This window comes from Montipora foliosa, chromosome 3 (assembly GCF_036669935.1).
Source record: "Montipora foliosa isolate CH-2021 chromosome 3, ASM3666993v2, whole genome shotgun sequence".
Classification (NCBI taxonomy): domain Eukaryota; kingdom Metazoa; phylum Cnidaria; class Anthozoa; order Scleractinia; family Acroporidae; genus Montipora; species Montipora foliosa.
The window spans coordinates 19,343,207-19,355,706 of NC_090871.1; the positions used below are offsets into that span (position 1 = coordinate 19,343,207).

At 39.6% G+C, this 12,500-nt stretch overlaps 1 protein-coding gene across 1 annotated transcript in view; it reads left to right on the plus strand.

The window, feature by feature from the left end:
• LOC137997014 (uncharacterized) overlaps nucleotides 1-670 on the plus strand; it is a 40,270-nt gene extending 39,600 nt beyond the window's left edge. The window contains exon 7 of the mRNA XM_068842696.1: nucleotides 339-670. Coding sequence (XP_068698797.1) covers nucleotides 339-502 — 164 coding nt within the window. The 3' untranslated portion in view covers nucleotides 503-670. The remainder of the gene's footprint in view (nucleotides 1-338) is intronic.
• The last annotated feature ends 11,830 nt before the right edge of the window (nucleotides 671-12,500 follow it).

A 12,500-nucleotide genomic window follows, 5' to 3' on the forward strand; every position in this document is an offset into this window, starting at 1 on the left:
GAGAGCCTGGAACAGGCTAGGTCTCTTAAGGTCTGGATCGTTACATAGGTTTCTATTAGGCCGATTATATCTCTGGTGGACTTTCAAACTCAAAAGCAACATAGAGGGCCAGAACAATTTTAGGGTTTATGTCACTCTTTAGTGTTTACAAGGACACTTACCGCGAAATGGGCTCCAAGTTTTTCCTCCCCGTGGGCAATTAAACAGTGTGTAACCGCGAACATGAAATGGATCACAACCCAGAGTGAGCCCAACCAAAGCTGTTTCCCCAAGGGGAGCTTTGGGGAATAGGACTAGTGTAACTGCACCTAATATTTTATGTGTTCATCTAACTGTAGGCAAGCGCAAAGGGGAGCGTGGAGCGCGAGACTGGGGCCCAACTGACAAGATCGTTAAGGTCAGATTGCAAGGCGTTACAGTCTGTGATGGAATCAATACTCTTGAGAATCTTGGTATCATCGGCATAACAAGCAACTCTCGATGTTTTAACAGCGTTTGGTAGATCGTCCACAAACAGCAGAAACAATATCGGTCCTAATAGGGACCCTTGCGGTACCCCGGATGTAACCGGCAATTCTCGGGAAGTAGCTCCGAGAACTGTAACCTGTTGCTTGCGCCCCTGTAAATATGAATGAAACCAGTCGTGAAGTTTGCCAGTAATGCCGTATTGGTGCAACCTCCCAAGTAGCTTGGTATGATCCACTTTGTCGAATGCTTTACTCATGTCAAGATATATAATGTCTATTTGTTTACCGGCGTCGAGTTGACCGCCAATGAAATGCAAGACACTAGTGAGCTGAGTCACACAAGATCTACCGCCTAAAAAGCCATGTTGTTCGCGGCTGATGAAGTGGGATGTATAATTCCGTAAACCTGCCAGAACACAGCGCTCGAGAACTTTGGAGACGACAGGGAGAAGAGAGATAGGGCGATAATTCTCCACAAAGTCTCTTTTTCCTTTCTTGAAAATCGGTACTATGTTCGCGAGTTTCCAGTCTTCTGGAAAGATGCCGAGCCGCAAGGATTTGTTGAATAACATGGTCAGGGACGGTGCGATCTGGTCAGCGGTTTCCTTCAGCAGGCGCCCTGGAATTCCATCGGATCCAGTTGCTTTGTTTATATCAAGCTGTTTGAGAGTTGCCAAAACCATTTCCACCGGGATCTCTAGCTCATTTAGTGTGGGATGTGAGGGTGTGGAAGGTACTGATAGAGAGTGGACCTCTGAGGGGGCAGTGAAGACCGACACAAAGTAAGAGTTAAACAACTCGGCGATCTGTTGAGACGTTGATGCTTGAGAACTCTGCTGAGCGTCATCGCCAGAGTTCATCGTTTCAGGGAAGCTCCGCATTCTGTTCTTGAGCTTGAAAAAGGACCAAAAGCGTTTAGGCTGCCGCGCGAGATCTGAATCGCGGGAGCTGAAGTAAGTCTCACGGCTCTCACGTATAAGAGACTTGGCCTTTGCTCGTAATTCGCAATACTTCTGTTGTTGATGGTCAGTAGGAGATTTTTTTAACTTTGAGCGAGCAGCCTCCTTTTTCCGCAGAGCGTGGATGATTTCACTCGTGATCCAAGGCGGGGTGTTTTTTCCTGTAATCTTTTTGGTTGGAATAAAATCCGAGAATGCGCTCATAAATGCGTCCTTCCAAAAAGTCCAGTCAGAGTTGATATATGGCCATACTTTGTCTAGAACATTACTTTGGCATGACGTTTTCGCAAGTTGAAGCTATCAGCCTCAGGCTACGAGGAGTGTAACTGAGACCCCATAATCACGACTCTATTTGCAGTAAGTTAATGGGTACACACATCATATCGCTTTTTCAAAAGATTCCCGAAAACTCTTTCTCGCTTAATTACTTTTTTGGCAGATGTTTGTCAGATACTCCCATTTTCACTATTGTAGACGCCACAAGACAATATTTCGCGCGCATTTTTTTCGTCATGATTTTGGCGGGAAGTAGGTCAGATATTGTCTAATGACTCTGCAGGGAGAGAACATTATTTTTGAAAAAAAAAACTAGAAAAAATGCGCAATGAGAATTTGTCAAAAGTGTTAAATCTAGACAGCTCAGAATTTTTTGCCTAATTGTCTCCTTGAGTCCGTCCTATATAGAGGTAGAGGATATTTTTCCTGGGATCCTGGGATGACAATTGCATTTCGTATAACCACGTTGTTGTGCACATCTGAATAAACATTCCGATAAGAGTAAAATGACCCTACGGTCGCAGATAACTTAATGGGGACTCACATCATATCAGTATGCCAAAAGGTTCACATCAGTTTGGGAGAGGGTCTATATTTTTACCACGGCAGGGTAGCTTTTCAGTTACCTGTGGAGAAACAGAATCGATAAATGAAAATTAACACTAGAAACCAAAGTAGTAATAAAGTTTCCACCGATATCATGGGGTTTACGTTTTTAAATATTCGAAGAACTACTGCCACAAGCCCACTTTTTTAGATTTCAACTACATTTTACAAAGGCGTTTTTAAGAGTCAAATGACACCTTCCAACACGCAATGAAATGTCCTCTTCTTTCTTTTACTTTTCACGGGCCTCTCTAAGATAGTTTGCAGCAGAATCATGGGTAACCATACCATTTCTTGGTCGTCAGCTGATGAGAACCTTTAACTTCATGTTATTTGAGAAGTTTACTTTCAGAAGACAAAAGACCAATTGTTGTACCCAAATCAAATCTCTTGGGGTTAAGATTCTTTGTGTATTGCATTTGCATGTGTACCTTTACTTCACTTGACTTTTACTTCAATTGGGACCTTAAAACTGGGCATTACTTGTCTACACGAAAACGATCTTCTCAGTCCCTTTGTTTTGTCTATCATGTGCTAACTATTTTTTTTAATTTTGTTTGTCAGTAAATTCAGTCGTAACCGTTCCATCGAAAAGAATTCTAGTTCCCAAAAAAACAAACAGGCAGCTAATAATTGTCTAGCAAAGATGAGAACGGCGCCGAGACAATTCTGTCTACGCCGAGCTGCAGCAATGACCCTTTGCAGACCTTTGCATCCGGCATGAGATAGTAGCACAGAACGGTGCTTTCAAACAGTCATGAAAATACTTGCTACATTTCATCCACATGATCTTATGGCAATTTTCATAACGGTTTTGAACATTTTCCCCTGAATGTTTAATTCAGAGGAAAATGTTCAAAACCATTGAGCTGATACAACGCCATTTCAATGATGAGTTTCGTGCCATTTTAACCATTTTAATTTACAGCTATTTCGAGAAAGTTTGTCAAGAATAAAGTACACGCGACAATCCCGAAAGGTAATATGGGATATGATCAATACACTGTTGCTAACGACTGTAGCTGTCGACCCTACTTTTGTTACTTTCCTTCAGCACTCGCAAACATATATCAGTGGCCTCCCGTACGATTCTTTTAAATTTCTTTGAAAAACAGTGCACTTAAAATCACCCACAATACCTTTCAGGATTGTCGCGTGCACTTTTTCCGACAACGTTTCTCAAAATAGCTGTATACGGCATGCATCAGTGCATGCAGATAAAGAATTCAGAGAGCAAGTATTTCTTTCGATCGCTTCATAGGGAAAAATCTTTCTCTTTTTGGCTTTACAAGGGTCATTTGATTGTACTGATTGAATCCTAAGTTCTCCACGCTACACAATAAGTCTAATAAGTTTGTCTTTACATGCTATGCTAAGTATTCACATTAAATCATGCGAAAGGCATATCTCTCTCTGCGTTAGATATACAGAGAACATATGAGTAAAATGAAAAGAACCATAGAAAGCGAAAACAGAGATGAACAACAACATACCTTTCAGCGAATGATTCAACATCACCGCATGATATCGTGTTTTGATATGAGGTGCCCGTAAAAGGTCGTGAAATGGTTCAATGCTTAAAATTAGGAGTGTTTAATGACTCCATAATCAATTGGAGATAAGTTAATGGGGACATACAGTGCTTGCGGCATTTCCGTCGCATTCTTTGTTTTTATCGTTTGTTTCATTTTACTCAAGTGACTATGACACACATGGACTTTACAAGAAAACACCTCGCGCGAGTTCCCTCGTCTCGCGGGATGCAGTTTTGCTGTTATTGACTTCGCGGAGAGAGAGAGAGTAGTCCGCCGTGTTTTTGAAAGCAAAAGATGCATGTAACTAAATAAACTAAAGAGCAATGAGATTTTGTTACTAGACTTCTGTTGAATCTGGAAGGTTGACATTCGGCTTTATCTTTCCGTCGCCTTCGTTTAAGAACGGATGTTTTGTTTGGTCGTGGCCTCTAAGTAATGACTTACAAAACAACGAGATTTGACTTACGTGTAAGACTTACAAAACATCTCAGTTTTCTAAAATTGGCCATAAAAGCGTCCATTCCTCATTACCAGTTTACTTTACCAAAATAAATAAACGATCAGCAGTCAGAGAGTACAGGGAGAGGAAAAATGGCGCCATTAGCTCCCTTGTATTGCACTTTCTTCCTGTCTAAGTTTTGCATGGGGTGACTTGAATCATATGTATCACATACAGACATTCTACCTTTCGTACCTGTTATTTCAATCCTCTCCAAAGTGTTGAGACTGCAGGCACCTCAAGAAATAAGCCTGTAGAATAAAGATTATTGGAAAATCTCATCTCTTAACCCGCTGAAATGTCTCATTATTCTAGATTATCGTGGTTATTATTATTATTTTTTCCCAATGCCTTTTATATTAATACAGAAATGTTATTATCATTGTTGTAGTTGCTTTTCTTAATTGCCGGAAAAAAAATTAAGGTTTTGTATTTGTTTGTTTGTTTGTGTAAACATAGTTCATATAGATGAACTGCTTATGAAACCCGGAGAGAGAACAGTACTGTCGCACTTCATGTTAACTTGACCGTGACGTACCATGCACAATCTGTTGTCCTCGGTTCTCAACTGAATTTTGAATAAATTAATCGAAACTATTGATTGGCTTTCTTTTAGAAAAATCGCGTGGTTTGTGCATGGTTAGGGCCAAAACAGCGAACAAAGTTGAACAAATTTGTTCACTGGTATGCTAAGTGAGCTTTCTAGACAAGGGCAAAAGCTTTCCTCAAGCTATCCTATCCCTCTAAAATTACTTACTTTCAACTGTCGTTCCCCTGCTTTGGTATAGGATCTGTATGTGTTTGCTGCAGGAACGTTAAACATTGTGCCAACAGATATTCAACATGTATACAGATTGCTATTCAAAGTTTATGGCGATGTGACTTTCCAGAGGAGACAAGAGATCCTCGCGTATCGTTATAAACTTGAAAATTCACCACTCGTCTGAAAGTAATTCAATTCTGAAATTCGAGAGTTCCGTACAAATGAAAACGCAAGAAACGTGTTGTAATACCTCGCACAAAATAAAAGCGTTTTTAAGCCTGACTGCTCTTGACATGTATTACAATAAATCAGATGACTTAAAGTCTCGATTCAAGGCGCATACTTTTTTGAATCGATTGCATGCTGATGAATACAATGTGTCTGTACTCTCTTTAATAATCGGCTTTACGTGACGCCACCAGTCGGTGCGTTTTTTTTAATAAAGATGCTTTAAATATGTCAGTCAACCATTGTTAAATTGTGTCCGATCAAAACCGATTTGTGCATGCGCTATAAATTGCTTATCAACAGCCTTTGATCAATTTTGTGTTACCACAATGAAAGGAACGTCTGCGTCGAGCGTAATATATAGCCGTCCACCAGAACGTTTTGTCAGGATCGGTGAGAGGCCTCTTTGGAGGGTTCCAAGGTTTGCATCAATGCGCGGCAGCGTAAAGTGGGTTTGGGCCCGGTGCAAGTCCTCCCATGCAACTGATCTAGGGAATTCCGCTCTCAAGCTTTGCGAAGTTGGTGAGTTGCGCCACCACGTAGGTCATTGAGATGTCAGGAAGGACCGTTCATTTTTCACCTCAAATAAAATTTAAGTGGTTCGTTTCTTCCCCTTGCACAAGCAGGGGGCATGGGACAGTGTCGCTGTGTTAACTTTGATTACAGTCAAAATCTTGGAAATATGCGACAAATATGTATATATAGTTTGAAGGGACCAAGGACGGACAACTCTTGGATGACATTTTCATTGGGAGAAAAACGTTTTATGCCCTGAGCGGGATTTGAACCCACGTCTCCCTGATTACCGGTTGGATGTGATCACCACTACACTATCAGAGCAACCATGCTGGCCAATCTAGATAGCGAATGGGAATTAAGTGGTCATCCTGGGCCCATGTTTTTCCCAACCAGAACAATGATTCACAGGCGGACGATATATATATATATATATACCTATCTTAAGGTATCTTAAGGTCTCTTAAGGTCTCTACCACAAAAATTGACATTGATATTTTACTCTTATTTCAAGCTAACTCAACTCGTGAGAAAAAGTGGTTTTTCTCACGCATGCAGGGCCTTCCCCTGACGAGCTAGAGAGAAACCAATGGATGCGCCATCAAATGCTGCAATAACTTCTCGGGGTTAGGGGGGAAATAGCTATTTCCGGGGGGGAGAGATATCACCAAAAAAAATTGCCTTCTCTCACGTATACAGGGCCTTCCCCTGACGTGCTAGAGAGAAACCAATGGTACCACGAGATTCGCCATCAAATTCTGCAAGAACTTCTGGGGGCTAGGGGGGAGTAGCTATTTCCGGGAAGGAAATATCGCCAAAAAACTGACTTTTCTTACGTATGCAGGACTTTCCCTGGGCATGCTAGAAAGTAACCAATGGTACCACGGGATGCGCCATGAAATTCTGCAACAACTTCTGGGGATTAGAGAGACCACACTCAAAACCGGTGGGAGTTAGACTCTAAAAACCACTTTTCCTCATGTGTGTACAGTCTTCCAGAGGCCGTTAAAAGTGAAACGGACCTTACCACGAGATGGGCCATCTCCTGAGGAATCTTTCTGGCGCGGTCTCGGGTCCCCCGGACCCAACCGGGGGAGTTAAGCTCAAAAACGAAAAACAAGTTTTTCGAGGATAACTCCCCTGGAATTTGGAATTCGGCCAATCCAAAGACACCGTGAAGAGGGTCTTCGGAGGGCGCGTCTGATGAGCATAAAGCAAAGTCCGGGGGGGCCATTTTTGTGTCAAAACGGGGGTGTTCTTGGGCCTCTGGCGTCCACAAGTCGATTCGCCCCGGGTCGAAACTGGTGCGAAAAGTTGTTGGGCAATAGGATCTAGGCGCATCAGCAATGGGGTCCTAAAGGAATAAAACGTAGGAATGTTAAGGACAAAAGACTGTGCACAGGGCGCCCACCTCAACACAGGATGCCCATATTTCGTCACGTGATAGATCTCGTTGAGACCTTTCCAACGGTGTATGGTGTTGTGGGATATCTCCATGGCAACCTGAAATAAGCTTTTTCGATGATGTGGCCGTGCAGATCCGGTAGTAGATTTACTCCTGCACAGAATTTGAGGCTATTCGGGAGTCGTCTGGAGAGGTGGTCGTGAAATTTGACCCTCAGACTTGAGCTACGAAGCTGAAACTTGGCACACACCGCGTACGGCCTAGAAGGTAAGGCCAAAAGAATATGGGGGAGACCGGCCAAAACCGGGGGGAGTTATGGCCAAAAAACTTTTTTCTCACTTACGCAAAGCCTTCCTCTTAGGTGCTACAAGGAAACCAGTGGTATCACGAGATGCGCCTTGTAATTCCGCAACTACTTCTCGGGGTTAGGGAGACCACACTCAAAACTGAGGGGAGTTAAACCCGAAAAACCACTTTTCCTCATGTATGTACAGTCTTCCAGAGGCCGTTAAAAGTGAAACGGACCTTACCACGAGATGGGCCATCTCCTGAGGAATCTTCCTGGCTTTCCGGTGGGGGGACGTTTCAAGACAAAGACCCGCTTGGTCTCCTGCAAGACTTGAAAAAAAGGGCCCCTCCACCGCCCTGGGTTACGTCCATAAATGCGAGAATCATAACTTTACTTGATTTCATATCTGCAGTTCAGTATACGATTCATTTCATATACCATTTCGTTCATTGACAGTATTTATTTGACAACATATTACGATTTGGCAATACGTACTAAGATTTCTGCGTCAAATTATCTCACTGACCTCGAGTCTCTTGTTAATCGCGAGCTTGGCAACTTCAACGAATGGCTTAAGGCCAACAAACTGTCTTTGAACATAAAAAAATCAAACTTTGTCATCTTTCGTCCCAGGCAAAAGAATATGTCCTTCATACCTAGGATTAGAATTCTCGACTCCGTGACTAACACCTCGCAAACCTTGAAATGAAAGATTATTTCAAATACCTTGGCTTGATGATTGATTCAAATTTTTCATGGAAATATCACATAGAGTCTATCTGCCACAAGATTCCACATTATGTCCCACGTCGTGTTTTACTTTCAGTGTACAACTCATTAATTGTCCCTTACTTAACTTATGGTATTTGTGCTTGGGGTAATTGTGCCTTGAAATTTCAAAGAAAGATCGTAACTCTACAAAAACGGGCCTTACGTCTTATTTACTTCTGTAAGTCTAAGGAACACGCCGTACCCTTCTTTGTCAAATCAAGGTGCCTTCCCCTACCTAGCCTATTTTCCAGAGATTGTAGCTAGTTATTGTATGATATCAACAGACAGACAGCACCAGTTAGTATACTCAATCAGTTTGTTAAAACAAGTCAGATTCATAATTGAGAACTTATTGTAATTGAGATTTACAAGGTTGTTCTGAAATTTACCTGGATAATGACAGTAAGATTAGGATTTTGCCTAAAAAACCTTGAAATAATTAAAGAGGAGAAACCTTTAAGATTTTGCAAGATGTAGCCGATTTACTCAGAGTTGCCCAAATGGCGCCCAAATTTGAGTAACAATACTTTATACATCCTTAGCCTCGTGTTTATGTTTCAAGAAAAAAGGATTTTTTTCATGAATGTGAGGCTAAGGATGTATCAAGTATTGTTATTCAAATTTGGGCGCCATTTATGCAAAGGCTCTATTGAGATTATTTTAAGGTTGACTGAAACCCTTTTAACCTTCACTGAGTTGTATTAAGATATATAATCATTAAAAAGAGATCTAGGAGACCTGAGGAAATCAAGGATGCATCACCAGACTCCATAATTTGAAAGATTGTGAGTTAAAACTGTTGTAATTTTTAGTTTTTATTATTTACATTGCATGAATTATGTGCTGCCCCTCTAGGAGCCCCTGTAAAATGACAATGATCTCTTACCTTTTACTCTTTGGAGTTGACGCCAAAGCTTTTTTTTACAAATATGGCAATCATAACTAGCATCAAATAGTTTTTCATCTTTCTTGCTTGGTAAATTTCATTGTTTTTTTAAAAGTATTTCTTTTGTTAAACTTAACAAAGATATCAGCAACATTGTCATCTTTACTCATTGCAGAATAAAGAATCAATTTAAAATTAATACCAGAAGGACCAACAACATAAAAACAAAAAACGGATTGATAAGCAAATGAATGTCTTTTTTTTGGGGTTTCCTTCACAATGTTAAGGAACACTGTAAAACATTCAGAATGTGCAGAAATTACTAAAGATACTTTTATTACTTTTGACTTCTTTTTGATAATTTTGGAAATTAATTTTTTTTAAATATTTAGTTTGACAACAGCAAGACCATTTCCTTTACAATATTCAAAGTGTTTTTTTAAAAATATCTCTTTCAAAAAATTCATCTGGCAATCAAACAGTCTAGGAACGTTTTTAATGAATGAGTAATGCAAATTTTCTCATTTTCCTTCAGAATCAGTTAAAAATAATAAATCAATTGAGTTATTTTCAGTAAATTCTTTGATTGAGTTATATAATGGAAAACATGTATCCTTCCAATGTTCATTTAATCCAAATACATTAATTAATTGGTGGTAAAATTTCATAGTTTTTCTAATTTTGGGATGTCCTTAATAGCAAGTGGAAAGCTTATTAGGCTGAAAAGTCTAAATCTGTTTTGTATTTTAAATCTGTTATTTTTTCTTGACCATTTTCCTTTGGGTAAAAACGACGAAAAATAGCCCATTTAAAACAACAAATGATTTGCATGTTAATAACTGCCTTTATTGCAAACAGACTAATTTTCGAGTTAGGATTTCGAGTTGGATTTCGAGTTGGATTTTCGAATTGGATTTTCGGGTTGGATTTCGAGTTGGATTTTCGATTTAGAATTCGCGTTGGATTTTCGAGTTGTTCAGTGTAAAATGCAGACTGCAAACCAAGGGTAAAATGCAGACTAAGGTTATAATGTAACTGTTGAAAAAAAAAACCTTTTAGAAGTGCTAACTTTAGGCCTTATTAGACCTAAAACAATATTTAGCCTAACTCAAAAATCCAATTCGAAAACCCCACTCGAAATCCTAACTCAGTAAATTGGCACCCCTCCTCTTTTACTGCAATAAATTTTGGTAAAAGATTTATTTCATGCGTATGTATTTTAAAACTAATGATTTTTTTCAAACTTGAGATTACTCAGTCCTAATTCTGTATTACTAATTCCCTTCTCTGTTACTTTTTTGTATTTTTTTTAAAGATCATTTTCATTTATTTCATTATAATTAGCCTTTGAATTTCAAAATGTATAAAATATTGTTTTTCTAAGTGACTTTGTTTCAAAAAAAAAATTTAAGAATACCATTTCCACACTAACTACAACTTTAATATTTGTGTGCTCCACAGGCTATTTCCACTCTTGCCTGCTAGCCACTGGCGCTGGATCCTGTTTCCATGATCTCCAGTCCACCTCTTCCCTTTCTTTCTCAACTGTGTTCTCCATGTGCTCTTTGGTCGTTCCCTTCCTCTTCCTCTTTTCGAATTCTGGTGCTAATTCAATAAATCTGATTTGAGTTTTAATTTTCCACTTTAACTCCTTTTGCACTTACATCAACATTTTAAAATTCAAATTTAACTCTTTTACACAACCTTTTATTGCAGATTTTTCTGATAATTTTTATTTCTTTTTCATCTTTCTCCGACTTTGGTGGTACAATACCAGCAATTTTACAGAATTCTTAAATTTCCTTACTACTTTTTTTTTTATGAAATTGGGGTTTTCTCTCAGTTTTTTCTAAAATATTACTTATCTGATCATTTTTTTTAATGTTCAAGTTGTTCTATTTGTCTTTGTTCTTTTCCAAGTCTAAATTTTAGTTCATTTTAAAATTCTTTGTGACATTTTCTTTATCTTCTTTTAAGCCTTTTTTTAATTTTTTGCGCGTTATTGTTTTGTACCCACACCCTGCTAACAGAGCCTTTCTTAGCTCGACGAGATGAAAAGAACTCTGCAGAAATCATGTTAAGGACGTTAGCGCGAAATTTTCTAACATTGATTTTTTTCTGCAAATTTTACCATTGAAAGATGATGAGTTAGTGATATATGGTCAGATATGTAAAAAAATGGGGAGTCACCGACTTCGTTTTGGAGACAACTTGCCCGGAAGAACACCCTAAATCTGAAAAAATCCGGCTTCTTTAGCGAAGCCCAAAAATATTTTCTGTAAGCCCAAAAATATTGCAATTACATCTTTGAAGTGAAATGTTCTCTACCAAACTTTGTTTTAGTGGACCCATCAAGTGAATTAATTTACTGTTGTGGTTCCTTAAAGAACAAGTTCGTATTTAGCGACCATAGTTTCTTGCGCCTTGCAGCCGCAAGATGGCAGGATTCCATGTCTCGAAGACAGAAATCTTGAAATTTTTTAACTTCCCACATTGATTTTTTGTTCATTTTTGGACAATGTGGAGATAATTGCAAATAAAATCTGTTTCTGAAAAGAAAAGTAGGGGTCACCAAACATCCAAGATCGCTAAATCCAAGCAAAGCTATAGCAATGGCCATCTGCCCTATCATTGTTCATTTTAGTACTTAGCACGCGCGCTCGATGCATGACGTGGCATGTGAATTTGCGTGCGCTGTAAGGATGCGCATTAGCAATGGGCGCGAACGTCCTTAAGTCTTTATTGCGTATGCGCGAGCCGTTGCTTGGAGACAGTTTCAAACCCAGGCCAAGTCTCGATCGCACTTCAAGACGCCATTTTAATTTTCGTACTGAAGGCTCGATTTTGACCTCCGCCTTGTCAAAAATATGATGCGCGCTTTGCCTAAACAGTTTCACCGGAGTGAATAGCCCAGAAAGTTGGACTGCTGCGACCTAAAAGACTTGACACGTTTTCTGCAGACCCTCCCTTTCTCGCCCTCTGATGAGTTTTAGAGAGGCTCTGCTCGCAGGGTGCGTACCCATTGCTACGCTTCGCCTCCCTGTGTTCTTTATCCCCGCTTTTTTTCACACTATTCATAATATCGAAAAAAAATCGTATAAAACAAACAATTCTCAGAAAATTCACAATATCAAAAAATTAGCGAAAACACCAAAAATCATAAAAGAAGCGAAAATCATAAGATAAGCAAAAGAACTGTAAAAAAACCGGCAATAACAAGCCGAATGTCTATAACCATTTAGCTACTACGTGCATCTTCCAGGGTTTGCGGCAGGAGGAACATTTTAATCCAAGGGGAGC